Genomic DNA, 26,147 nt, shown 5'->3' with positions numbered 1-26,147 from the left:
GTTACAAGGAGCATCAAGCGCCTGCATACTACGTGACTTGCGACGAAGCCTGTCTGGTTGGCATGCTGTTTCGACACTCACTGAACTAAGGAAAAAAATCTATCTGCATTTCCCAACCACCCTTCTCATTTCGTATATTGCGGGCCTTTTCCATTGAAGATGCGATCCAGCCACCACTCAATCTTGCCCATGGGCTTCGGCACGAAATGTCTTTCATACTCGTCAATTTCCGGCACGAGGCCGCCAACCGTCAGATCCGCCGTCCCCATCCTGTGGTACTTGGTCTTGCGAATCACCTTCCAGGCGATGAACGCGATGGGAAACGCACCCAGAAGCGTGTAGTCGAGGAAGAAGTACGTCACGTCCCAGCCGCCGGTGATGAAGAGGTCGTAGCCCAGCAGCAGCCCCATCAGCGCCGTGCCGAACATGGCGATGTACGCGGTGTAGGGCTGGAAGCGGCCGCGGTAGGGCAGGGTCCGGCGATCGACGCCCTGGGCTTTGCACGCGGCGTGGAAATGGAGGTATGTGAGTGCAACGGAAAAGTAGTTCAGCATGGCTCCCATTGTTATCAGGTCGACCAACCACGTCAGGACCTGAGCGCTCGAGTGCGAGGTCTGGAGGAAGGCAAGCGCCGTGAAAGACAGCCCGGCTAGCACCGCGTAGATGGGGATGCCGGTTCGCAGCGTCTTGGAGAAGAACTTGGGCGCGGTGCCATTGAGAGACATGCCAAAGAGGGTGCGCGTCGTTGAGTAGAGCACGCCGTTTCCAGACGACAGGACCGACGTCATGATAAGCGCATTGACCAGATGAGGCAGGAAAGGAATCTCCAAGCGATTCATCGCAATCACGTATGGAGAAGCGGCGCCTGTGCCACTACCCGATTGCTCTCCGGACAGCACTGCCTTGAGCGTCTTGTCGTTGGACGGCACCAGAATGCCCATGCACAGCGCCGAGCTGACGAAGAAGACCAACATGCGCCAGACGAAGGACCGGTAGGCTTTGAAGAGCACAACACGCGGCTGCTCTGCCTCGCCGGCTACCATGGAGATGTATTCGGGTCCGCAAATGGTGAATGTGGCCTGGACGACGCAAGACAGAAATCCCAGGAATTTACCAGTCGAACCAGAGGCCAGGTGCTCGACCCATGGACCCTTGATAGGAGTCAGCGGTAATTCTGTGGCGTTTGCATCCCAGAGCTTACCGGATCGTTCCAATACCGGAAGCCGAATCTGTCACCGAGCGGATTGCCTCCCAGCATGGCGACAAAGGTGAATGCGATGAGCATACAGATCAGAAAGACTTTGAAAATAGACATGTAAAACTCGGCAACGCCAAAGTACCGCACAGAGATCATGTTCAACAGCCTGCCCTCGCATCAGCACTGATCGTAGTCAAATCCTGGAGTCGACTCACGCATAGATGACCATGACAATAACGATGACGGCCTCGACTGGCACGGCCGTCGTCCAGTACGTGAGCAGGATGTTGAAGGCAACGATTTCAAACGGGATCAGGAAGGCCACGTTGAAGAAGAAGTTCCAAGACATGGCGAATTGCAGCGCGTCGTCGACCCAATAGCCAGCGAGGCGGACGAAGGGCGAGGGGATAGGGGCATAGCAGACCATCTCAGCTACGCAGCGGTCAGCCATAGCACACTTCAACTCTTCATCCATCCCTCGCCCCAGGATCTGAAACGGAATTCATGGAAAAGCAGTTACGAACCAAAACACTCATTCACCCCGACCATCACCATGCCCCAAATCAAGAACCCCAAAAACAGTCCCGCCGGTCCACCCTTTGGCAGCGCCGACCCCATCTGAACAAACAGACTGGTGCCAATGGCGCCGCCAATGGCAAACAGCTGGACCTCCCTCGACCTCAACTTGCGGTGCAGATGCTGCGAGCCGGCCGTCAGAAAGGCGGACGAGTCGCCAATGGCAAAGTCGGACCCATCACCGCCACTGCTCGTGCTGCGGGCCGAGGGGTCGACAACGCCCCCTTTTTCTGCGAGCGATGCCGTCTGGGCATGGTGTTTGATGCCCATGTTGGTGGTTTCCATTGCTCTTTATGGCGGCGACAGGAAGTGACGCGTGACTTCGGACGGTGAGCCCGTGGTTGGAGACGGAGACGAGTGAAGACGCAGAGTGTGCAGCTGCTGGCACATGAGGTTCTTTGGGAATGTCCTTGACGAATTGATTTCCTTCTCGCGTGCGGGGGGGCGTGATGGAGTTGTAGACCAACAACCCGCACTAATTCCACACCGTCGTGGATCGGTAAGTAAAGAGGTGGAAAAAAAAAAAAAAAAGCAAGCGTTAGCTCTCGGCGTCCCGTGTGTAGGATAGTCAGACGGGAACTATAAGGACGCGCATAATTCATGATGCGTACCTGTCCATGGATTTCAATCGCTACCAGCACGTCATGACACACGGCCAACGTGCCACACCACCTATCCTTCCTTGCCCATTTTTGGACGGCCCAGTTACACATACAGGCCGCTTATCATTCGCTCCGTCGTCGACTCTTCAAGGGTGGACACGCGGCACGTGACTGATAACCCAAGAGTGGGCGCGCCGCAAAGGTTAACCCGCAAGAGTGGTGGGAGCTTGGCGGCGGGTGCGCCTATTCCAGGAAGGCATCGCGGGACGCGGAGTCAAGGTGCTGGCCAGGATGTGTGCATCCCACTTTCGAATGCTCCCGAAAGAGGCCGCAAAAACACTGCTATCGTCGTTTGTTCGAGCATCGCGTTGTTCTTACTGGGGATGTCCACCCTGCTTACTGTTGCGCTCGGGGTTTGCGGTTCCTGCTGCTCCATATGGAAAGCTAGACGGCGCTGATGGCAAAGCCAGGTGTCTATGACTCAGTCAATCAGCAATGCCTCCCGCCTCCAAGATGTCCGCCCGCAATTGTGGGGAAAGTGGGTTGATAAAGGACAGGACAGGAAGAGTACGAGTGCTTCCTGACGGTGGCCAAGAAGTCACAAAACACCATTTACTTGGCGCGATTGGAGATATTGACAGGGCTCTCTCAGTGTGATGCGGGAAAAGATGCCAAGAGCTTCTCATTTGTCGTGGGCATGACTACTGTCGTTGAGTTGTCCGGCATGATAGTCGTTTTGCAAGAGCTCCTGCTCGCGGGTATCCTCCCGAAGAGCTTGAATGCTCTGTACTCGCTCGTAGCTGAGAATTTGATCACTCCCGGTCCTCTGACGCTTTGGGACTTGAGTGATCGCATGGAAAGCCGGAATGGCTAGCAGGATTCGAGGCTCTTCTCAGCTGGAAAAAGACAGGAGCAGAGTGTTACAGTAAAGTCGCCTCACGTTTTGTCTGATGTCTGAATGTTGTTGCTTTTGTCAGTTCTCCGATCGTGGGGTTCCAAATCGCTGCTTTGTGTTGAAACGTACCTATCTGAGACCGTTCCGGTGAAGGGGGCTTGAGTGGAGTGAGCGTAAAGTTCTGAAACCAGCTTCAAGTGATCCAAAGTAGAAACAAGGTGAACGCCACTGCATTAATGAGCGTGTGCCTGACAGCTCCCTTGACGCAACAAAAAGATATACAGGCCTCTCCGATACCCCGATACACTGTAAAAGCAAAAAGCCACATCTACCAAGATTCTACCCCGTCTTGAAGCAGCGAAACTTTTTCTGTGATAAATCCCTATTACCGAATGCTTTTGAAATAGTATACCAGCTACACATTTTACCTTCTACTTCTATTGCAAGGAAAGCGTACTCGACCGTTCTAGAGTTCAAAACTCTCGTCCGCCTCGGTTGTCAAGGTGCTGACCCATTCGTCGACGACGTCACCCGAAGCTGGTCCATCGGCAGACGCCGCCATTCCAATGTCCACGTTGTTCGTCCCGTTGTGAGCGGCGGGATTCGGGCAAGAAATCTGTCGTTTGTGGAGGGCGACGTTTTCCATGGAAGGTCGGAACTTGGCAGTCGGCGTGGATGCAATCGAGGTGGTGTCCGAAACTGGCGAGGGAGATAGAATAAATCGGTTGATGGCCGGTGGGCGTATATCGGGAAGCTTGGTGTTTGGCTTGTTGCGTTCCTTTGATTCTTCCAGGGTCGGGAGACGGTTTGTCGAGTTGAGCCCCGAGGTTCTACGCCGTCGGTAGTACAGTGAATTGTCTCTCGACTCCAAGGAGTGGTTGTAGGGCTCTGATTGATGGTCCCTCAATGATTCGTGAAAGGACCCTTCGGAAGACGTGTCCGACCAGTGTGATTGTAAAGGGACTGATCTCATCGGAGCTGGTCTCAGCAAACCAAGTAGACCCGCACTGCTTCGAAACCCCGGTGGCGTGGATTCGAGGGCAAAGGGCCTGGAAACTTCGCCGCTGGTTTGGGCCCTTCGAAGGTGATGAGGCGATCGATCGAGGGCAAGTGGTGACATGTGGTCTGCGTGTAACGACATATCGAGTGGAAAGACTGAAAATGGGCTCTCTGGGCTCTTGACCATTGGAATTGAAGCCATGGTTGATGATGGCGGCTTGTTGAAGATGGAAACTAGAGCTCTACACGTTGAGCGAGAGCGGGTCGGACTTGGAGTTTTACAAACCATCTTACTCGGACACGTCTTAAGGAAAGAGCTGTCGAAAAAGCAAAGTGATGGTGGAGGGAAGATCTAAGACATTCTCAAGCCATCTTCTGACCGTCTCCAAGCCTTGGAGAGTCAGTGTACAAACAGGTGTACCAACGGCAACCCACGCTGAGAGGTAACTGTGCCTGGACCCTTGAATTCTCTAAATGCATCAAGAGATTCCATGGCCCGGGTGAGCCAATCTCACGCAGTGCCGAGAACCTCCCTTACTTCCAAATGGACTAGGCCGTTTGATGTGCACAAGAAATGTGAGACGTGCTCACCTACAGGTCCAGTTTCAGCTGCAACCTACCGCGTACGACGGTCACGCTTGTCAACTAATATCGCCCAAGCCTCGTCGTAGCAAATATCTGATCTTCTGCACACCATGGATAGCCTGATGAATAACATCCGGCGGGATCAGCACTGGCAGGTTGCATGCTGCTCACTTTCAATCTTGTTCCTCAGCCCTATCCACGGACGTTCCAGGGTGGACAAACGCTGCACAACTCGGAGAGCTTCGAAACATGCCTCGGACAATGCCGGCAGTCCACGGATGCAATTGACCTGGGAATCGATGATTGTTGTGCAGCGGCAGCGAAGAACGAGCACGACAGCCTTTTAACTCGCCATTTCCAGACCAGAGGCAACGCATGACACCACAGTGATTCCTCGTCCACAGCGGCCTATGCTTTCCTTGGCACATATCAAGTATGCAACCTCCATCCACTGTCTTGCGTATCAATTTGCGGTGTGGTGGTCTGCTTCAACGGGAGCCAAAGTGAGGCGCTCAGATGCTCCATGTGTTTGCGCGTGCTCCAAAGCTTCCAGTCTGGTGGGATTGGTCTGGTTGATGCCGTCGCCGCGTCAGAGGTGCCGAATTGTTGTCCTGGTGAGGAATTCTGGAGCGGCATTTTCCAGTCGCCCGTCCAGATTCTGACACATGGCCACAGAGAGAGTGCGGTTCCTCCCAACACTGTCCAAATTTGGAATCGATCGCAAACGGCTTGCTGCCACGGTGGGTCATTTCGAAGGCGGGCGGTCAATCGAGGCGAGGCGTTGTGGCGCTCGGGCACAGGAATGCGGCTGACATGCGATGCAGGAAGGAGAGCGACATGCTCATCATCGATACGCCAAAAGGCGTTCTTTGAGGGTGGAGAGGTTGGCCGTCAGCAGATTGTTGTCTGCGAATCCGGCCTGCTTGGAATGGATGGCCTGTGCGTCGTTGCTGAGTCACCCCCCTTAGCGACTCGATCCATCAACCGCTGCCCCCCACCAACACGCCTCCTCTCCTCACCACTCTCCGCGAAGTCCTCCGACCACCTTGCGCATCGCTTTGCGCCCGCCAAATCATCTTTTCATCGGCGTCGATGTCTCCCCTTCACGCGAATGTATTCTTGGTCCTCAGGACTCTGAATTGTCGCGTCTGCCTGACTCGCCTCGTCGTCACGCGCCTGCCTCGGTCGGAACGCCTCTACTGTCCCAGCCTCGAACGTCGAAGCCCGTCCGACTGATCGGGGTAACCTCCTCTTCGTTCTGAATGGTCGGACTTTCGTGGCAAGCCGGCCGTGATGCTCAGGGCCCGCGTCAGCGGGTTCTTGGGCGTGCAGCTCTTCCTCGTTCACGAGGGTTTGGCGTGTATCGCTCACGAGCGGATATCGGTATCCCTACGTGGCTTCAGTGCCCCTGGCATGTGGTTCACCTGGGTGTTTGCGAGTTTCTGGAAGATGTCGCTCCGACTTTCGACCAGTCGCATCACCTTGCCCCGCGGTTCTCCATCTTGGAGCCATCTGCTTTCGAACCGAATACATTGCTGGCTGGGGTTTGGGAGAACAGATGGGTGGGTGCTTGATGGAGCAAAAAGTTCGCTGGATGGAGGGTGGTCACCTTTGGTCCTGGTGTGGTCGTGCAGGCCGTAAAAGATGAGCCAGAACAAGCCGAAAATCACAGGTTGAGAAGCCCAAGCACAGGCTGCTGCATCAGAAGGACGGAACACAGATCCTTGACAAACACTGCAGGCAGGCCCGCGAGGCAAAACCGTCAGAACAGGCACAAGGTCATCGAGAAGCCCCTTTGCACGCCAGGAAGCGAGTACTGAGCAGAGAAATCCTCGCCAAAAGAGGCCGTCCCATCCAAATCTGATAGTCTGAGCTGTGCTTACAGCTCGCCCGGCTCACGTGCCGGAGCGGTTTGGGCGACAAACAAACAGAAGAGGATAATGGGAGTTGCTTGATCTTGCGCCACGTTGCATCCCTCACAGAATATCAACTGCTGGGAACGATGGCGCGGCAGGAAATGATCTGGAGGACAGGCTCGTCATGAGTAGTCCGCTCAGTGCCATTGGCATCAAACCTCGCTCGGTGAACAAGCCGACAGAGATCAACAGCCGCAAGGCTGAGATTCAAGTGGGTTCAGCTGCCGGTCTCTCAGCAAGAGGGAGGGTATGCGGGAAACCCTTTGAAGTCGAAACGCCGTCGGGCGAAGCCAAGAAGGCTGTTCAAACTCAAGAGGAATCATTTGCCCAAAGGGCTTTCGAGAGACCCTTGGAGACAATTTCAAACGCCTTTGGGCGAGAGCCGAGATGGCTGTTCAAAAAGTCAAGTGGGATCTGGCGCCGGAGACCCTTGAAGTCAATGCCGTATGGCGAAAATGGCCGTGCTGTGAGAATTGATGTCAGATCATTCTCAAGACGGAAAGCAAAGTCCGGGGCAAGAGAAGATGTCAGATCACTCTGTCGGCGGTAAATCAAATCAAGTCCACGCCGAGAGCGATGTCAGATCACCTCGGGGCAGGCACCGTGCTGAGAGACGTCAGATTCCTCCAGACGGCAAGAAAGGCAAGACTGGCGAAAAATCCGCAGTCGAGGCCAAAAAATTGATGTGCGCGGTAGGGAGAATACACCCGTTGACCGGTACAGAAGATTCAAGCATCTGCACGCGGCCTCTGCTGCGATTGAACGCTCGATGTTAGCTTACCCCTCTCATCGGGCGGGATTTCCAACTGCATGCTGCGTGCTGAGAGCACAAATTTGCGTTGCAGATCATGCGACAAAAATCTCAAAAGTCGAGAATATTGCCTAGGCTGCTTTGCGGTCTGAATCACTTACGAGTGGTTTTCCCTGGGCTGGGAGATTCAAGACAATATGAGCCTGTGTCGCCGTCGTCAAGACGGTCCTGTTTTTCTCTGAGCGCTCTGTCAGTGGTCGTCTGGTCCACGCTATGGGTGAAGAAGGCCCGGGAGATATCGTGAGCTTTTTGGGTGCAAAAGACGCAGGTTCCAGAAGACTTCAAAATTTTGGACACTCATCTCCGCATCTTGCTGACAGGATGCCTCGTCCTCGGAGACCAAAAACAAATAGACGTATGCTCCGCGCCTTGCTTGCAAGGGGCGTTTTCTTTTTCCTTTTTTCAATCTTTCTTCTCCTTCCTTTCATGAGACGAGACTTCATTGGTACGCTTGCGAGAATCATTGGCAGGAAACGTGTCAACCTATAGTTCACTGAAGACCAGCGACGCTCAAAGCCTTATCCCCGTACTGACGGTTGAAATGATGAATCGCCTGTGCGGGGAAAGGGTTGCGACGGCTTGGTCGATGACAATCTGCACCTTGGCCTTCGGCTGTTGGACTTTGTGGTTTTCAAGTCGTCGTATCTTAACTCATTCCTGGATGGCTCGAATTGTCCGCCTCTCATTTCCCGCGCCCTGAATGAATGTCGGGCATCAGATTTGTGGTGCCACAATGGCAGCTAGAGAATTCAACAACTTCGTCAACCTTATCTTGTCATTCGACATCTCATTGTCGTGAGTACCTGGGTCAATATGACGCTCATACTTGCCAACCAAGCTCTCTCACAGAGCAAGCGTCCCCCACCTCAAGTTTCCACAACACCATTCGGTTTTCGCGTCAAAACACCCACTACAACACTGGTTATTCCGGAATGCCGGAGCCTGGCGACCCTCGTTCCAATTACTGCGGTCTTCATCCTCCCGAAATCCCTCATTGAACCCACAGCAGGAGGGAATGAAACTCGCACGACCTCCCGCGCGAGAAGTAAGGAATCACAAAGCCTCTTCTGATGCTCCAATGGCGCCATCGTGGGTTACAAAAGGGATGGCGACTTGGGGGGAGGACGCTCGAATGCGCCTTATGGTCATATTCTCTGGCGAACTAAAACCCAAATAATGTGTACACAGGGAGTGGTCAGATACCTTTACCCCCAAAGACAAAGCTCAAGAAACGATAACTACAGTGAGCATTCAAGCACCTCGCACCGCCTTGGAGTCGCCATTTCTTTTGCAACTCGCTTTGGCGCTACCCTCGAAATGGATTGTGACGATTGACGACTTGCTCTTTCTAAAAACGCTCGCACGACTGTTAAACACGATCAGACTGCCCTTGGAGCCGACGCCTTTGGGACAGGCCTCTCGGGTATATTCAAAACTTCGGAAATCCCGCCGACATCACTTCGTGCGAAGATTGTCTATGTCCATCCTCCGTCCAAAAGATGGTTTCGCGCCTTCAACTCTATTGCCTCAACCAGCTTCCTCTGCGGCTACCAGGCTACAGTAGGCTTTGCAGTTCTAGCACGCGGACATGTAGGTGCACAATACTTGCGGGAACACTCATCGCGCAGTCGCCGTCTCGCAGGCCAAGTTGACATGTCCGCCAGTATCGCAACCCGAATTCCTTCTAGAAGGAAGCCAGGCAACAGAATCGCCAAGTTGCGAACGCTCAAGAGGGAGCGATTTGCGCTCAATTACTTCAACACTCGGTTTAGCATTGGACCATTCCAAACTTGACAGCCCCGCGGCTCTTGCTCAGAATACCAGTCTCGACCCTCAGGTCGCCGAAGCTGGCTGCTTTGGACGTATCGCAAATGAACCATCTTGCCTTGTGTGGGGAGCTCGCCTGCTCAAACGACGAACACAGCCGGCAGCCACGACCAATGCCTAGTATTCACTCGGTAAATGTCCCCCACCCCCGGGCCGCACGCAACTACCGCTCCTTCCCAATTGCAACCGCCTAGACTTCGTGAAACGCATAAAGATAGAGGACTGGTTTTACGTCAGCTTTGGGTGGTGAGACGGGTGAGACGGGCCGCGTCTCGGGAGCACTTGCTCTCTGAGGAACCGAGGAAACTGCAAAGAGGACACAAATGTCCACTCTATGGCGGGGAGAGTATCGAAATTGGTGCATATGCCATTTGGTGGTGTCTTCGCTGCATCGAAAGAAGGAGCGTTGTGATTGGCAGAACATTCAGAGAGCACACGGCGTCGCGATGGCATGCTTCGACCACCTTCCAGTTGCTTCTGATTGTAATTTCCAGATTCGAGGCTTGACTCTGTATGATGATGTTTCCAAAGCCCTGAAGTCTTCATCGCCCCGCCCGTGGTCCAGGTTCCTGAACGACATGCCTCGGTGGTGGGCGCGCTACGCTGCAAACTGAAGGCGCCTTCCCATTCTCATACACCAGACTTGGACGCCACACTACTGGCCCTATGATCCGGCCGATAGCATCTGGTGGACTTCAGATGTGAATCGCAGACATGGCTACATCGGTGCACTTGCCTAGGCAGAGCAAAGATGCACCTTGCAAAGTAGCTTGGGCTGTCGCAGGACGTGAGCAGGCACATCTTTGATTGCAACTTCTTGTCCTTGGAAGCTCTTGGGAATTTTGATCGTGGGATGCCAGCTGCAACATGACACTGCGAATCGCCCCAGGCTTCTGGCATCGTAGGGCGAACTACAGAAACGACCCATTCCGATGGACGCCATCCCGCCGCTACTGCTTTGGGTGGTAGTCTTCCAATTGAAGTGGAGGCTTGGGTGCTTGGTCTCCTGTGTCCGCCAAAGTTTCAACACCTTCTCCGCCGCATCATGCGAGACCTACACTTCGCAAGCGTCGCCGAAGAAGGACATGGACGCCACAGCCGCCAACAACCACTTGATGTCCGAGGCTTGGACGGATTTTAGAGAACAGTATAAAGACCTTGCAAAAGCCCTGGCTTCAAACTGCAGAACTCGACTCGATCCAAAGACAACAACACCAACAACCAAAACATCAACCCCAACCCAACCCTTCAATCAAAATGAAGTTCACCTACTGCGTCCCGGCTCTCCTGGCCACCGCCATCGCCACGCCCGTCGCCGAGAAGCGCGACGCCACGGCCGCCGTGCAGGCCATCAACAAGATCTCGACGCAACTCGACACTTTCAACCAGACGCTGACGGAATTCGCAACGGGACAGTCGTCCGGCCTCGGCGGCGCGCTCAACCTGCAAAGCGGCTCCGGCGACGTCGAGACGGTGCTCCAAGAGGCGACGCAGACGGTGCAGCAGTCGCAGCCCTTCACCGAGCAAGACAGCGCGCAGGTCGCGCAGAGCATCCTCGCCTTCCAGCCCAAGATCTTCGCTACCATCGACGGCATCACCAACGTCAAGCCCCAGCTCCAGGCCTCTATCGGCTCCCTCACTTCCGTCGTCAAGACGTCCCTTCAGGAGCAACAGACGGCCGCCCAGGGCTTCGCTGACGCCGTCTCGGAGAAGCTCACCGGCGAGTTCAAGCAGCAGGCCCCCGTCATCAACAAGCAGATCCAGGACAAGTTTGCCGCCGCCATCCAGGCTTACTCGACTTAAATTCGTCTGAGGGATCGATGTTTTGGCGCTCGCCCGTTCGTCTCTCGTCCGCTCATTCTTGGATCGGGAACTCCAGAGTCTCCGCGGCTGTCATGCCGCGCTTTTACGCAGCTGGTTCGCAATGGCTGCGTCGTTGGTGGTGATACCTCGTTGGTGTCGAGCCGCCATCGCTGGATTGGGTCGGTCTTGGGCGACGGGTTTGCTTTGTTGGTTTGTTTGCCTGCTGCTGCTTGCTAGTATACGGAGCTTGCTAGACAGTTTCAACGAGTGCAATCGAGAGCGTTCCAAACTTCGGTCCCTACTCTTGCTGTGAAAGTGTTGCGCTGTCATGATGAGCAAGAGCAAGACCGCCGGTATCTACATGACAGATGAGGTGTATCCACGCACAGCACGTTAGGAATACTTGGTCTTTTTTGGGCAGGTGGCCATGCGGAGCTGACAAGCTTTCAATCAGCCATACCCTGATAGCAATTTTCAGGACTGAGTACGAAGCGACTGACGACGACAATGGAGACGCTCTTCACGCCTGGTGCATCGGCACGACGAGACGAGACGAGCCGAAAAGCAAAATAGTTGACATGAAGCGAAAATAAATGACGCAGGTAAAGACTCACGTCAAAAGACAAGAGGAAGGGAGAATAGGATGAACCACTCATCAAGCAGAATGGCACACAGGAGGCGATGTGAAAGAAATCCAAGTTTCAACTCGGGCGTGGTCATAAGTTGTCGCACACATAGGCCTCAGCGCTTGAATGCTCCTTGTAACCATTCTTAAGAGAAAAAAATGTTTGTCTTCAAAACACTAGGAGCTTGAAGGTTTCTCAATGCGCTTTCACTCCGCACCAGGGAGCCTTGGAGTTGGCGATTTCTCAGTCCTTTCGTCAGTCGTCACCCACGGTGAGCACGAAATCCTTTCTGCAGTTGACGCATGCATGCGAATAAAAGAGGGCGTCTGAGGATGTGCCATTTGAATTGAAAAGCCCTGTCTATTGAGAGTCCTCCCCTTGGTTTGGCTGGAAAGATGCGCATGGCATCCACGCAAACAAAAGTACAACTCACCATGTTCTCACATCTTATTCAACGCATCCACTCACACTTCAAGCATGTGTACAGTCCAAAAGCCCGCACGCCCGCTCTCGCCTACGTCATTGGCCCGTCCACCGGGCCATCGGTGCACGCACCCCCCAAAGAAAAATTCAACACCCACACCACAACTAACAATCACGAAAACAAAACAAAAAAAGTATTCAGATGTGGGAATTGAGCCCAACGCGAGGCTCGAACTCGCAGCCTTAAGATTGCCTGGTATTGGAGGTTCAATACTAAGAGTCTTACGCTCTACCGATTGAGCTAGCCGGGCGGCTTGTTGTTGAAGCGGCAGCTGCAAAATGGGCTTATATTTGCAAAGACTTTGGACACCTTGCAGCAAAAAGAGACGACAATGAAGGCAGAGGAAGAGCGTGTTGAAGGAAAAGAATAAGCAAGCGTTCAAAGCATGCGCGCAGAGGGCGCCGGCATTGTGGCGGGAAAAAAGGATGCGTGCGAGCGGCGAGCGAGTAAAAAAGAATCTCGTAATCGAGTTGGAATAGTCCCACCGGGCTGTCAACGTGTTAGTTTAATCATTTTTGATGCAGAGAAGCAGGAGCCTTACGATCGAACCCGGGATCTTTCGTGTCCTCTACGCCGCAACGGGTGCGTCGTGTGAGACGAATGTCATTCCGCTAGACCATAGGACCGTCTTGTTTTGGATGGTCTTGGCAATGACAATTAGCAATCAAGTAGAGCAAATTAGGAGGTAAGGCAGGTGCGGTAGCGACTTGTTGGGCTGTGAAGGGTGAGGGAGAAGGAGGTGTTGAGGGGTTGGACAGGGGCGAAGAGCGCAGCATCATGACTCCGCTGTGCGGGGGAACAGGAGTGGGATGGACGGGGGCAAGGACCGAGCGTCGACCGGGACCGGTATCGCTTGGACGCTCTCTCGACCAACTTGTAATCGATGAATTCGGCACACGATGTTGCGAGCAGAGGGGTTGACCGTGCTGCGAGGATCACGGCATGCAAATAGGTCTTAGTCAAGAAGCCTGGAATTCAGCGAATCGAGGCCTGCGTCAGCGTGCATCCAGGTGGGATTATTTGAAATGAAGTCATGAAGTTGCAATCTACACGAGACCGTCATCAACAAACATCTTCCAGCTACCAAGACAGCACTCTCCACCACCAAACCTACCTGCATGACAGGTATGTGGCTCAGGCGGTTTCAAATACCTCAAGCCACCGAGACTACAGTGGGTGATGAAAGAAATTGTCAATCCGAGAATGTCTATTACCAAGTTAAAACGCGTAGAGACATGGAGTGTTCAAGTGCTTGATGCTTTGAATATAGAGAGAATTTTCCCTCTTGATGCGTCGTTATAGGGAGCATTCAAGCGCTTACTTCTGAGTGTAAGACGACTCGAAGCTGAGCTCATGTTAGATTTCTTTCATCACCCACTGTGACCCCAGCTCATCTATATAATGCCCAAACCACCACTACTTTCCCATCCTCCTAACCCAACAGCAAATCAATCCGACCCTGCTCCCTGTCAGACCAAGCACTGGCCGAGTGGGTTGAGGTCGTTGTATCTTTTTTTGTTTTTGGAATACTGCCACTGCCTAATCGGGATGTTGAGGTGGACGGGGGAGACCGGCGTTCGAGTCTGTTGGGGCGCTAGGGGTGGGAAGGGGTGGTGATTTTCTTTTCAGATTGGGAGGATGGGTGGGCTCAATTGGACGAGAGGAGTGTGGATCGAGGTTGGGAATGGAGTGGAGCAATCGAAAGCAAAGTGTATCCGAAGTCTGGTATCATCAATTTGACGCGCTCAAGAGAACTATGGAATCGCGAGGCTCGCTGCCGACGAAAGAGATCGCGTTGATGCGGAACACAGAGAAGCCAATCCATCGCTTGAAGAAAAGCCCACCAAGTCCCGCGAAACACACAACAATCGATCGCATCGTGTTCTCTCACCGTCATGTATTCCACGCATGCTGCCATATCGTCCCGCAGAGAAAAGCAAGCACTGTCAAGGAGTCAAGTCAGCCTTTGCCAGAAGAGAGTGAGCCAGGAAGGCGAGCGTACAGGGTTCCAGGTTCGCGTTGTAAACTAGCCCACTTAGGAAGGTCTTGTCCTTCACAGTTGTCCAATAGAAAAGCTTTCCAGAACGTTCGTTGAGGCCTGCTTCGCCACGTTGAAAATCTTGGTGCATGCATGTTGTTGCGTGGTCTTCACGACTCCTTGTTTCCGTTATTTTGTTTTGTTCGAGGTCTGTCCTGCGCGCCGCGTTTCTGTCGATATGGCGCCGAGTTGCCGAACGCTGGTTGCTTGTACAATCGAGGGAGGGTGGGATATGGGACTCATTTGGTCAGAGAGTGCTGGTCGACGAAGAACTTGTGAAGGTCGCTGACGTTTGAATCTGGAGAGTGATCGGTCAATGGGCGCGTCTCGACGACGAGGAATATGCTTACCACTCAGCGGGCGCTACAATCCGTTCCTCATCATGCCAAAGCTTCCTGGCATCCTTGATTGAGGACGAAAGTAGCCCATCTTGGGTCCCGGCTTCGCCACATCCACATCCATCTCAGCCTGCTTCTCAACCGGCTCATGCATCTCCTCCTTCTTTCCAACCGAGTACTGAGGCTGGAGATCCATCTCATCCTTGACTCCGACAGAGTACTGAGGCTGGTGGTCCATCTCATCCTTGACTCCGACAGAGTACTGAGCCTGCGCGTCCATCTGACGCACGTCTCCGACCGAATAAGCAGCCTGCGCGTCCATCTCACTCACATCATTGTCCTCTTCGACAGGATCTTCAATCGACAGGTCCAACACGCGCATACGGTCGCGCACCTTTGGCAGCGGCTTCAAGGTGGCGCGAATCTTGTCAAAGCCCGGCAACATGTCTTCGTGACAGAGGTACAGCGTGGTGAGGAGAAGCTGGTCCATGACGCGGCTCTTGAGAGGAAGCTTGTTGACCATGGTGGCGTAGGCGTCAAGGTCCCAGGCGCAGCCTTTAATGAAGAAGATGAGGCCGTCGCCGACGGTCTTCTCGGCATCGTCGATGTGAAGGCTGCGCACAACAAAGTAGACGTCAAGGTCTTTGTGGAGGTCCATGGTCATTGGAAGCAGGTTGACCTTGCTAATCGTGCAAATCTCCATCATCCAGTCGATGACGTAGGCCAGAGCCGTGGGATTGACGTCGGAAACGAAGGCGATGTCGGTTGCGAAGGGGTTTTTGGCGACGAATCTGGCAATGACCGAGCTGAACTGCGACAACATGGCGCGAGGAAAGGTGCCGACGGTCCACATGGAGCGTTCACCATCGGTGGTTTCGACCTCGACGTCGACGCGAAGAGTTGGTCCGCGGAGGAGACTGGATCGCTCTCTTTCGCTGAGGCCGAGCGGCGACAGCTCCGGGGCAATCTTCCTTCCAGGATGCTCAGGCGGGTCAACGTGCATGGTTGCAGTGATCTCGTCAGCAGCCCTTGAGTTGTTTGGTGGAGAGACTTGGTCACCTGGCATTGTCGTTGAGCAAAATGTCGAGTGCCGAGCAAAGTGCACCGCGCGTGTGGTGTTGTGAATTCGTGCGCGGCGACCAAACAGACACACCCGACGACTTGCACATTGGACCGTTTGCGCCACCTCTGCCTTAGTGCCTGAAGGACCTGAATTTAGCATCTTGAAAGATCATTAACTGTTAACAATGAAATTTGCACATGTTGACTCAGGAAACTGAAAAACCTGCCCAACAGTAAATGAATGACTGTTCATAGCCATAGCAGCGGCCTTGTGAACCATGGTACCAAGTGACTTGTTGGGAATTTTCGTTTTAAAAGATCCAGGCTCCCAGGTTCAGTCTGAAGTCTGAGCACACAAACGACACTCCATTCCTCTCACACCTTTCGCGAAAACGACCCTCCCCATTCCACTCACATCTTACACGCACTCCACCAAGATGAACGCAATCAGCCGATCGAAAAGGTTCTGGGCCTTTGGCTTGCTGGCGACAATGGCCTTACTTTTGCTGTGCACCCTTCAACCCGCACAACAAACTCGAAGCGCCATCCAGAAGCGCGGCGACCCATACGGCGAAGGTATGGGACCGGCATCTTTCGACGGAAATGACAATGGCGACGAAGAAAACCATCCCTGGTGGGAAAAACAGAACATGAAACACTTTTCTCGAGTTTGGCCAGGACCTGACCAAGAGCCTTCGAATACACGCAACAATTGCGACACCAAGGCGTGGCTCTTCTGGCTATCTTTCGGTGCCCACGAACACGACTTTAAGAGACACCGCAAAGAAAGGGACATCCTCTGCGTACCTGACCCCGCCTGGAAGTCAGATGCTTGCACAAGGGCCCCCGACAAACCGTTCAATTCGTTCCAATTCAAGGCTGCATGCCAGCGACAAGACTTTGCTGTCTTGAATCTCCAGCAATACATTGACAGGGCTAAAACCTTGACGGAAGAGCAGAGGCAACGCGAGAGACTCGACTTTAATATTAAGGAGCAGATCAAGGAAAGGTTCAGAACTGACCTTACCAATGCTTGCTATCAAGAGGCGGGAGGGAGGCTACTGTGTGTTTTTATGGCCAGTGCGTACAGGATATTCCACCATTGAATCGTCGCCATCGAAGGCAAATGACGACAGCATCAGCGGATGTGGTTCCTGTCGAAGCGCCCCCTCGGCGGCAGAGCACAATTACTGGCCAACCGAGCTTGAGATGGCTGGAGTGTGCTGGGCCATCCGCAAGTTGCGCCCCTTGATGGAGGCCGCGCCGAAGGTTTTCCTGTTCACGGATCGTTCGGCCATCACCGCCATTGCGAGGCAGCAGAACTGTTGAACCTACGCTTGATTCGGGCCTCCCAGTATCTCTCTCAGTTTCAGATCGACGTGCGTTACCGGCCGGGACGAAATCACATTGTACCGGACGCTCTGAACCGTCTTGAGAGATGTGTGGCCACCAAGACCAGGGACGTCCTTGCCGAATTGGCCTTCCCTGACGACGACCATGATAATGATTTTCATTGGTCGTCGCGTAACGCCAGCTATGAACCGGATATAGAAGCCCTGACGACGAAGATGAGGACTTTACGAATTGCAGCTGCTGGGAAGCGGAGGAGACTGTTGTGAACGGAATGTCGATGGGATCGGGGTTGGATATTTTGTGGACGAAGCTACGATTCAGAATGGTGGAAAAGGTGGCAGAATATCAGTACGGTCGGCTTGTCAAAGGTTGTCAAGGCGGAGGACTTTGTAGTTTGGAATCGATTGTTGGAGTTGGGAGGAAGAATTGGACATTTCGTGATGATACCCAACTCAGTGAAGCATGGAACCTTTTTTTCTGTAGAGCAATCAATCGTTTCGGTGTTGAAGATGTGTCGAAAATTGTAAATAGATGTTTGTAAGTAGATCAATGGAAGATCGGAGGGAGGAATGAGTGCCAGGCTGCGGGAGAGCATGATTACGTCATCTCGGCTGGAGTGCTGTTTGGCCCTGAATCGCGTCTCCCTAACTCGAGTCGTAGCTTTCGAGGTCACAGCAACGCAATTCTTGCCACTTTCAACATGGCACCCTCAAGCGCTCCCGCTCCCGCCAAGTTTTCCCTTGCGCTCGGTTCGAAAAAAGCACCTGCTCCAGCAAACAAGAAGCGCCCTCACTCCACTCTCCAAGACTCCGACGATGAAGACGCCGCTCCCCAGGCTCAGACAGTCTCTCACTTCGACGTCGCCGCTGGCGGTGCCATAGACTCGGCCAAAAAAGAGACCAGCAACGGGCCCCTCGTCATTTCAAGCCAACCGAATCGCGACTGGCGCGCTGAGAGCCAAAGGAAGCGCCAAAAGAGTGCTCTTCCAAACCGGCAAAATGCGCATGCGAACGCCGCTGCCGACGACTTCGAGGAAGAGAAGCCGGTTTACGGTCTGAACATAGTCAACAAGGAGGCCTCTTCTACACCAACAGAAGAACAGAATGGCGCCGCGACGACGCCTGCCCCCGAGGGCGAAGCAGGCGCAGCGGCCGGAGACTCGACGAGCGAACCTGCAAAACCCAAGACGGACGACCAACTCGCCATAGAAGCTTTGACTGGCGACAAGCCAAAGTCTGAGCTGGTACTTCCAGCTGTGGAGACTGAGGAACAAGCCTTCCGTCGCGATTACGAGTCCGCGCCCGACATGGCGAGTTTGAACGAATACGAGGCCGTTCCCGTCGAGGAGTTTGGAGCTGCTTTGCTTCGTGGTATGGGATGGAAAGAGGGCGAGGCAATTGGAAGGCGGAAAGGACAAAAGGCAGTACAGCCACGGATATTGGAGAAGAGGCCGGCGCTGCTGGGAATAGGTGCCAAGGCCGATGCCGCGATAGGGGAAGAGATGGGTACATGGGGCAAGACGGCAAAGAGCAGAAGGAAAGGTCCAGAAACATACAACCCGGTGGTGCTACGAAACGCCAAGACAGGGGAGCAGCTGACGGAAGAGGAGCTGCGCAAGAAGATGGAGGATCTAAAGAATGCCGAGAATGAGGCTGCCCTTTCCAAAAAACACGAGGACTCTGATCGCCACTCATCCAAGACATCGAGGCGGCACAGAGACTACGATGACTACGATTCTGAGAGGAGAGAAAAGGATCGGAGAAGAGATGATCGCGACCGCGGTCGGGATAGAGACAACGGGAGCAGATACAAGTCCTCCCGTCGCCATCGAAGCCGAAGCGAGTCGGACGAGAGTTCTCATGGGAGGCGCAAGTACGAGAGCAGATCGGACTATGACAGACGATCTGGGGACCGGAAGCGATCGCCTCGACGTCGTGATAGGGAAGAAGCATATTCTTCAAGACATTCACGCCATGGTCGCGACCGGAGTAGAGAGAGGTACGAGAGTGATCGACGACGACGTTGAGATGGCTTTCGGAATTCCTCCTTGAAGGTGGGAGCTTTTTGGGACAACTCGAAATACACTTGGAACTCAAAGAGTTGGCATTCTTAGCCTTTTACATTGTTGCAACGGGCTACGAATCGGACAAGACTTTTGGAGAGTCCTATCTGGCTCTAATTATACGCTCGCAATGGTTCATGCTAATCGCATGCATACTGGACAGAGCAAAAGATGGACCGATGGACTGGTTGAAAGGAAATAGAAATATACCCACTCAAGTTCGAAGCTTGCGCACCAACTTGCTTCGACCCGATTGATTCAGTGATGCCCTACTTGATTTTGCGGTATCAAATTTGCTGCTTATTAGCCCATGATTGCAGTGTACGCATAGGTCATAGACCGCAAGCTCCGTGATGAAGACCGGAGGCCGACTTGTCCTACGGCCCGAGAAGTGCGCTGCCGATGGTGACCGTCCGGGAAGCCGAGTCGGCTCCCGTCCCGAACAGTAATGGCCCGTGCAGCCGATGACACCTCCAAGCTCCGCTCCCAGCTCCAGCTCCCCGCCAGTACCTATATTCTCAACCCACGCGCTCTCGTCCCTAATATTCCACCGCCTCCAGGCCCCCAGTGGTCCCAGCAAATTACTGGTCCGTCTTCTGCGATGATACCGACCTGAACACTGCCGTTCGACATGGCTTTCGATCCTTCTGGTGGCTACGTCGCGTCCAATGGCCTCCAAAACCTCAACGACGAGTCGCTCCCGATCTTCAATGTTGAGCTCGTAAATCTCAAGTTCGACCGACCCTCCGACTTCGTCGCTGCCGAAGTTGCCAACAACGTCCTCATCCTCGCATTTGAGACCGGCCGTATCCTAAGATTTGATTTGGACAGCCCGGAAGACATTGACGGTAAACATCGTCGGCTTTGTCGTTAGCTTTTCAGCTGATGTAGTTTTGACAGATGTCGACCTTCCCAAGAGACCCGTGGAAATCGGAATCATTCGCCGCATGTTCCTAGACCCATCGGCCTCCCACTTGATCGTTTCGACAACGCTTGGAGAGAATTACTACCTACACACCCAAAGCCGCCAACCGAAGCCACTCGCGCGATTGAAGGGCGTGACTATCGAGAGCGTATCATGGAATCCGTCCGAACCTACAGCTTCTACGCGCGAAATTCTTGTCGGCGCATCCGACGGGACCATCTTTGAAGTCTACATTGAGCCTTCGGCCGAATTCTATCGCCGCGAAGAGAGGTATATCAAGACGGTCTACAAGGCTGATGGACCCGTCGTTGGGATATGGACGGACGCGATACCCGGTCGACCGGACATACGCCGCATCCTGCTCGCAACTCCAACAAGCTTGCAGCACTGGATTGGAAGAATCGGTCGACCCGGCAGAGAGGGCAGCGGGTCCATCTACAGCAGGCTCTTCGAGGCTGAGAGACCGTCAGTATACGACTTGGACCGACCGCCCCACGCCGCGCCATCCATGCTTTCAATATCACCTGAGACGGAAGAGGTTGCCGCGTCCACAGCAACAGAGAGGGAAAGAGCGTTTGCATGGCTTTCTGCACACGGCGTATTTCACGGCAAGTTGTTGACCAACATTGACTCACCAAACATTGGCAACGCTGTTCTCCAAGGCTCTAAGTTGTTTCCGCGCTCCAAGATACCTCCATCTCGGACTCGTGGCGGCCGCCCGAAATCTTTCCAAGAACCTGCACATTCCATGATTCTCAGCCACTGGCATGTTATACAGCTCGTGGATGGACGTGTAGTTGCATCGAATAGGCTTGACGACACGATCGTCTACGACCAAGCAGTCATTGATCAAGATCAAAATGTACTGGGTCTAGTCGCCGATCGGAAGAAGAGCACCTTCTGGTTGTTTACCAAGCAAGAAGTCTTTGAAATCAGCGTCTATGACGAGAGCCGGGATATTTGGAAAATCTTTTTGAGCCAACAGCAGTTTGAGGAAGCCTCGCAGTACGCCAAAACACCCGCTCAAAAGGATGCAGTGGCCACAGCGTCAGGCGACTACCTCGTCAAGAAAGGGAACTTCATGGAGGCCGCCAGCGTTTATGGACGGAGTACCAAGCCATTTGAGCAAGTCGCTCTGACCTTTGTCGACCACGGGGAGCAGGATGCCTTGCGCAAATACCTGCTGACCAAACTCTCCACCCTGAAGAAATCCGCCACGATGCAACGTATCCTCCTCGCCACTTGGCTTGTTGAAATTTACATATCCAAATTGAACACCCTCGACGACACCATTGGGACAAAGGCAGAGCTGTCAGAAAGCAGCACCCGCGACACCGAGGACCAGCTTTCCGTCATTCGCCGCGAGTTTCAAGAGTTTGTCACGCGATACCGAGCAGACCTTGACAAAAAGACCGTGTACGAGATTATCAGCAGTCATGGCCGGGAAGAAGAGCTGCTATTTTTTGCGACAGTCGTAAATGACCACAACTATGTCTTGTCATACTGGGTGCAGAGAGAGAGATGGACCGAGGCTCTCAACGTCTTGAAAAAGCAGACAGACCCCGACGTGTTTTACAAGTACAGCTCCGTACTCATGGCCCACTCTCCTCACGACTTTGTCGATATATTGATGCGGCAAGCCAATCTCGACGCGCGCAAACTCATTCCAGCCCTGCTCAATTACAACAAGATTCATACTGGACCCCTCTCTCAAGTAAGCCGCCAATATACCACTCAGAGTTCAAGCTGACGACGTGTAGAATCAAGCCGTGAGATATCTCCAATTCGAAATCAACCAGCATCACTCGACGGACGCGGCTGTCCACAACACCTTGATTTCCATCTACGCATCCCACCCATCGCGAGACGAATCCGCGCTTCTCTCATATCTCGAGGCCCAATCGCTAGCTCAAGAGCAAGATTACGATGCCGACTTCGCACTCCGCCTCTGTATCCAGCACAAACGGGTACAGTCCTGTGTCCACATTTACAGCTCAATGTCGCAATACGTCCAGGCTGTCGACCTTGCGCTCAAATATAACGAGGTCGATCTTGCAAGTAGCGTGGCTGATCGCCCAGAATCCAACCCAGCACTACGCAAGAAGTTGTGGCTCGCAGTGGCGAGAAAGGTCATCAGCGAGAGCACTGGTATCAAGCCAGCCATCGAGTTCCTCCAACGAAGCGACCTTCTCCGCATTGAAGACCTCATCCCCTTCTTCCCCGATTTTGTTGTCATCGACGACTTCAAAGAGGAGATTTGCGCAGCGCTGGAGGAATACAGCCGCGCCATCGACTCGCTCAAGAAGGAAATGGACGAGAGCACTCTAACGGCGCAGCACATCAAGGCCGACATCAAACAGCTCGAGTCGCGCTACGCCATTGTGGAGCCTGGCGAAAAGTGCTACGTGTGCCGTCTGCCACTGCTCGCTCGCCAGTTCTTCGTCTTTCCCTGCCAGCACGCCTTTCACTCCGAGTGCCTGGGCCGCAAAGTCGTCGAGCAGGCGGGCGTGGCAAAGGGGCGGCGTATCAGGGAACTGCAGATGGAGGTTACCAAGGGCACGAGTGCGGGCGCGAGGAGGGAGAGGGCAGCCAGAGAGTTGGACGAGTTGGTCGCTGAGGCTTGGTAAGTCTCGTCCCGTCGTGTGCTCTGAAAGTAGGAAGACTAACATACGTGCGTAGCGTCTTGTGCAGCGAAATGGCCGTCAAGCAAATCGATGAGCCGTTTGTTGCGCCGAACGAGACTAATGACTGGGCTTTGTAATGATTAATGGAAGGGAGGAGGCGCAACACACATGGTAACGTGTTGTGTCCGTTTGCGGTGAGTAGTGCATGCGGTGGTGGTGGCCAGGCTAGAAGATACCCTTTGCTCGATTGACAATTTTTGACGACTCGGAAGGAAGCAGGCGGTCGTAGTTGATTGTACTGTACAGCACGCGTCGATGTATATGCCTTTTTCTATCTCAATTACCTTTTACATCTTGGATGCTTCCACGCCAGTCCTTGAATACGGCATCGAAGATTGCTATGCATCCGATTTGCCAGTCATTCCATCACAGGTACGCAAGGAGCCATGTCCCCTGGAAATGGTAGAAAAGGTACCCGTACAAATCCCCAGCTTTGCCATCGCGGCATCTCGCTTCGGGCTGATCACTCCCTGTAGAAGCCATCAAGCTATTCAGTCGACTTTGCGCGATCCAACCAACGCCCTCGTCCAACCCAACCCCATGCAAAGAACCCAAATCCGTCCTCGTGTCTCGTGGGCCCCTTCCCGACCAAACGCCAATCATATGGACTCCGTGGGCAGCTGTGCCTAGCCGCTATGGGGAATTTCGTCCGTCTCATGTCGTTTCGTGTGCTGCGAGGCGCGCAGGCTTGGATGCGGGACCCGAAGAGGGCGAGGGTGAGGGAGCGAGAGTGGCGTGTTATGGTAGGAAGGTGAGAGTTGGGCCTTTGAGATCGACTGCGTTGGCTGGCTGGCTTGCTGCGTGGAAGTTAATCGGTGGATACGCCTGAAGAGGAAGCTGGAAGAGAACAGGACTTTGGAGAACGAGAGGCACTTTTGCGAGCTGGGTAGCGAAGGCAATGAAAAGTCCAGACACGAACAGACAGGTGCTCGTGCTCCAGGTGACGAAGCCAATAGGTAGTCGATTAGGCAGTTCTGAGCAGGCAAGGCAAGTGCGACGGTCCAGGTACTTTCCAGAAGCGCTGACAACATGAAGCAGACTGACAAAATCGTCTTTGACGTATCAAAGTCGTATACATTCAAAGAGGGGGGAAAAAAAAATCTACAAACACAACTACGCTCTCAATACATTTCATACCGCCAGCCGAGGTCGACCATCTCCTGCGTCACGCCGCCCTTGATGACCTTTGCAATCTGCACCGGGTCGCCCGAGTCGAGGCGCTTGTTCTCGTGCCGCACCAGCCAGCGGTAGAGGGTGATGGTGGCGATGAAGAGCACGCCGCAGCCCATCAGCGTGCCGAAGGCGGCGTAGAAGCGCGGTGCGTCGTAGTAGAGGTATGAGGACCAGATGTCTGTTGGTTGAGTTAGGCTTGTTGCGTTGCAGTCCAAGGGGAAGAGGAAGCTTACTTGATGTGCCGCCAATGGCATTGACCAGAGCAGAGGCGGCTGCGCGCTTGGAAATGGGGCGAGCCAGGTGCAGGTTTATGGTCTTGTACATGAGAATCTGCGGGCCGACGCTGGCAAACGGCAGCAGCATCATGGAAAAGTAGCGGGCGCCAACGCTGTCGGTCGACATGGGGATGATGTACATGACGATGGAGATGGACAGCAGGGCGATGATGATGGGATACACGGTGTTCCTGCGATCCGACCACCAGGTGATGCCGTAGTAGACAAAGGCGGCGAGTATGTACGGCGGCGCCGTGAGCAGCAGGCTGACGGTGCTCGAGTAGCCGAGGGCGTCGACGAGCGTGGGGAAGTAGTTGGCGATGGACCCCTGCCCCTGAGACAGGATGTTGCAGAAGATGAGCAGCAGCATCTTGGGGTCCGACAGCGCGTCCAAGAAGCCCTTGAGCGGGCTCTCCTTCTCGTGGCCCTCGGCGGCGCCGGCCTCGGATTCCATCCGCCAGACTGCCAGGTCGCGCTCGGTTTGTGACAGCATCCGGCTGTTGTAGGGGAATTCGGGCATGATGCACGCGCAGATTGCTCCAATGCCGACTGTGGCGCACCCTTCGATGATGAACAACCATCTCCATCCCGAAATGCCGTGCGCGCCGTCGAGCTGGAGGATGCCTGCGGCGAAGAGGCCGCCGAATGCGTTGCCCACCTGTTGGGCAATGTACAGCCCGGCAAGACGCTTTCCAAGTTCCTTCTTGGTGTACCATGCCGAGAGATAGTAGACTGCTCCAGGGAAGAAGACGGCTTCGACGATTCCAAGACAGGCTCGTACGGCGAGGAGTTGATCGTACGTCTTTACCAGCGCCGTGAGGGCCGAAATGCCGCCCCAGATGACGACGGCACAGCAAATGTACATTCCGGGCCGCGGGATCCGCGTGATGAGGAGGTTGCTGGGGATCTGGAACGGCAGGTAGCCTACAAAGAGAATCGAGACGGCCGTTGCGAATTGCTGCGTGTTCATGTCCAGCGACTCCATGATGCCTTGCAGCTTCGCCGCCGAGAGATTCTGCCGGTCGATGTAGTTGAGAATGTACAATATGCCGATGGGTGGGAGGATGAAGAAATCGATCTTGCGGACGAGCTTCTTGATGAGCCCGTCAATCTCGTGGTCGGAGTATTGGCATAGTGACTCTGGCTTGGGCTTGCCGTTGGCCGCGGCCATCTGCCCTTCAGCAACAGACAGAGCGTCTCCGACATCTTCCTGGGCTGGCTTCTTGTCGATGTCCATGGCGGGCACAGAGGCAATGGGAGAGTACAAGGGCGTCTAGGAGCGAAGACGCCGTAGACGCAAGAAAAGAAAGACGATAGACGATTCGGTATGACTGCCGCGCGGTGGCTCCTCCTATGGCAAGTCCATGATTTTATCGACCCTCGTAGTCTTGGTTCAAGGACCAACTCGACTTGTAAGCCTAATCTTTCATTCGCCGCAGAAGCCTATCTCTTGGAAGTCCCATGGCACCTGTGATACCCGTCGGTTTTTGCAAAGGGTTGTCAAAAGGTCGACCGCCGCACGGCGATGCTTCCTTCGCCGTGTCGGTTGCAACTCGGCTGAACAGGGATGGACCCACACGGTTGCAAATCCGGGTGGGAGGAGCTCCTCCCGATACGACTGCTGCTGAGTTACTTTGACGACGCCTCATCAACTGTATACGCAAGCAGTCAATATCAACCGTGAGAGATGCGCTCCTCCTGACCAACGTGTATAGCTTTATCAACGATTTCATGGGACCAGAGATGGCGCTCCTCCCAGATTATGGGCACGGGCCAAACAGAGACAGAATGTCCCCAATTGACGGATTGAACACCTACTCCTCACTGCAGCCAACCAGGAGCAGGAGCGCACTTAAAAAGTCAGTCCAAGTTGGCAGCGGTCGAGTGAAAACAACCAACCCCTAGAAAATCATCG

General features: G+C 54.0%; 10 protein-coding genes and 1 non-coding gene across 11 annotated transcripts; 5 read left to right on the top strand and 6 right to left on the bottom strand.

Moving 5' to 3' along the window:
- Nucleotides 1–125: 125 nt before the first annotated feature.
- BKA78DRAFT_357399 (general amino acid permease) lies at nt 126–2,044 on the bottom strand (the record flags this gene model as incomplete). The annotated part of the gene is made up of 4 exons (XM_066892212.1): nt 126–1,151; nt 1,202–1,364; nt 1,414–1,630; nt 1,723–2,044. The coding sequence occupies 4 exons, from the start codon at nt 2,042–2,044 to the stop codon at nt 126–128; spliced, it is 1,728 nt and encodes a 575-aa protein (XP_066738441.1).
- An 887-nt stretch (nt 2,045–2,931) lies between these two features.
- On the bottom strand, nt 2,932–3,274 carry BKA78DRAFT_327583 (uncharacterized protein). The gene has a single exon (XM_066889529.1). The coding sequence runs from the start codon at nt 3,229–3,231 to the stop codon at nt 3,025–3,027; it is 207 nt and encodes a 68-aa protein (XP_066738440.1). The 5' UTR covers nt 3,232–3,274; the 3' UTR covers nt 2,932–3,024.
- A 463-nt stretch (nt 3,275–3,737) lies between these two features.
- On the bottom strand, nt 3,738–4,472 carry BKA78DRAFT_300246 (uncharacterized protein; the record flags this gene model as incomplete). The annotated part of the gene is made up of 1 exon (XM_066887164.1): nt 3,738–4,472. The coding sequence occupies one exon, from the start codon at nt 4,470–4,472 to the stop codon at nt 3,738–3,740; it is 735 nt and encodes a 244-aa protein (XP_066738439.1).
- Nucleotides 4,473–6,730: 2,258 nt separating this feature from the next.
- On the top strand, nt 6,731–7,625 carry BKA78DRAFT_58140 (uncharacterized protein). The gene is made up of 2 exons (XM_066893413.1): nt 6,731–7,317; nt 7,392–7,625. The coding sequence occupies exons 1-2, from the start codon at nt 6,896–6,898 to the stop codon at nt 7,453–7,455; spliced, it is 486 nt and encodes a 161-aa protein (XP_066738438.1). The 5' UTR covers nt 6,731–6,895; the 3' UTR covers nt 7,456–7,625.
- A 3,041-nt stretch (nt 7,626–10,666) lies between these two features.
- On the top strand, nt 10,667–11,212 carry BKA78DRAFT_357397 (hydrophobic surface binding protein A-domain-containing protein; the record flags this gene model as incomplete). The annotated part of the gene is made up of 1 exon (XM_066892211.1): nt 10,667–11,212. One exon carries the CDS (start codon nt 10,667–10,669, stop codon nt 11,210–11,212), a length of 546 nt encoding a protein of 181 aa, XP_066738437.1.
- A 1,263-nt stretch (nt 11,213–12,475) lies between these two features.
- Nucleotides 12,476–12,572, bottom strand: BKA78DRAFT_t179. The gene has a single exon. It is a non-coding gene; the product is annotated as a tRNA-Lys (tRNA).
- Nucleotides 12,573–14,723: 2,151 nt separating this feature from the next.
- On the bottom strand, nt 14,724–15,764 carry BKA78DRAFT_357396 (uncharacterized protein; the record flags this gene model as incomplete). The annotated part of the gene is made up of 1 exon (XM_066892210.1): nt 14,724–15,764. One exon carries the CDS (start codon nt 15,762–15,764, stop codon nt 14,724–14,726), a length of 1,041 nt encoding a protein of 346 aa, XP_066738436.1.
- Nucleotides 15,765–15,898: 134 nt separating this feature from the next.
- BKA78DRAFT_58110 (uncharacterized protein) lies at nt 15,899–17,145 on the top strand. Its single transcript, XM_066893412.1, has one exon. The coding sequence runs from the start codon at nt 16,198–16,200 to the stop codon at nt 16,864–16,866; it is 669 nt and encodes a 222-aa protein (XP_066738435.1). The 5' UTR covers nt 15,899–16,197; the 3' UTR covers nt 16,867–17,145.
- Nucleotides 17,146–17,785: 640 nt separating this feature from the next.
- Nucleotides 17,786–19,438, top strand: BKA78DRAFT_327570 (DExH-box splicing factor binding site-domain-containing protein). Its single transcript, XM_066889528.1, has one exon. The coding sequence runs from the start codon at nt 17,814–17,816 to the stop codon at nt 19,137–19,139; it is 1,326 nt and encodes a 441-aa protein (XP_066738434.1). The 5' UTR covers nt 17,786–17,813; the 3' UTR covers nt 19,140–19,438.
- A 242-nt stretch (nt 19,439–19,680) lies between these two features.
- On the top strand, nt 19,681–23,119 carry BKA78DRAFT_327568 (Pep3/Vps18/deep orange family-domain-containing protein). The gene is made up of 4 exons (XM_066889527.1): nt 19,681–20,023; nt 20,076–21,814; nt 21,861–22,723; nt 22,780–23,119. The coding sequence occupies exons 1-4, from the start codon at nt 19,807–19,809 to the stop codon at nt 22,859–22,861; spliced, it is 2,901 nt and encodes a 966-aa protein (XP_066738433.1). The 5' UTR covers nt 19,681–19,806; the 3' UTR covers nt 22,862–23,119.
- Nucleotides 23,120–23,748: 629 nt separating this feature from the next.
- On the bottom strand, nt 23,749–25,469 carry BKA78DRAFT_383805 (major facilitator superfamily domain-containing protein; the record flags this gene model as incomplete). The annotated part of the gene is made up of 3 exons (XM_066893076.1): nt 23,749–23,758; nt 23,922–24,135; nt 24,191–25,469. The coding sequence occupies 3 exons, from the start codon at nt 25,467–25,469 to the stop codon at nt 23,749–23,751; spliced, it is 1,503 nt and encodes a 500-aa protein (XP_066738432.1).
- Between the last annotated feature and the right edge of the window lie 678 nt (nt 25,470–26,147).

The sequence above is a fragment of the Phyllosticta capitalensis genome (genome assembly GCF_038381095.1).
Source record: "Phyllosticta capitalensis strain CBS 128856 chromosome Unknown BKA78scaffold_13, whole genome shotgun sequence".
NCBI classification, from domain to species: domain Eukaryota; kingdom Fungi; phylum Ascomycota; class Dothideomycetes; order Botryosphaeriales; family Phyllostictaceae; genus Phyllosticta; species Phyllosticta capitalensis.
This window is presented reverse-complemented; position numbering and strand designations above follow the sequence as displayed.

Excerpts from the sequence above, each read along its gene's own strand:
- BKA78DRAFT_327583 (XM_066889529.1), bottom strand. The coding sequence starts at position 3,231 with ATGCGATCACTCAAGTCCCAAAGCGTCAGAGGACCGGGAGTGATCAAA.
- BKA78DRAFT_58140 (XM_066893413.1), top strand. The coding sequence starts at position 6,896 with ATGAGTAGTCCGCTCAGTGCCATTGGCATCAAACCTCGCTCGGTGAAC. Across the intron at positions 7,318-7,391 it reads GTCAGATCACTCTGTCGGCG|ATTCCTCCAGACGGCAAGAA; the intron begins GTAAATCAAATC and ends GAGAGACGTCAG.
- BKA78DRAFT_58110 (XM_066893412.1), top strand. The coding sequence starts at position 16,198 with ATGAACGCAATCAGCCGATCGAAAAGGTTCTGGGCCTTTGGCTTGCTG.
- BKA78DRAFT_327570 (XM_066889528.1), top strand. The coding sequence starts at position 17,814 with ATGGCACCCTCAAGCGCTCCCGCTCCCGCCAAGTTTTCCCTTGCGCTC.
- BKA78DRAFT_327568 (XM_066889527.1), top strand. The coding sequence starts at position 19,807 with ATGGCTTTCGATCCTTCTGGTGGCTACGTCGCGTCCAATGGCCTCCAA. Across the intron at positions 20,024-20,075 it reads CAGCCCGGAAGACATTGACG|ATGTCGACCTTCCCAAGAGA; the intron begins GTAAACATCGTC and ends TAGTTTTGACAG. Across the intron at positions 22,724-22,779 it reads GAGTTGGTCGCTGAGGCTTG|CGTCTTGTGCAGCGAAATGG; the intron begins GTAAGTCTCGTC and ends ATACGTGCGTAG.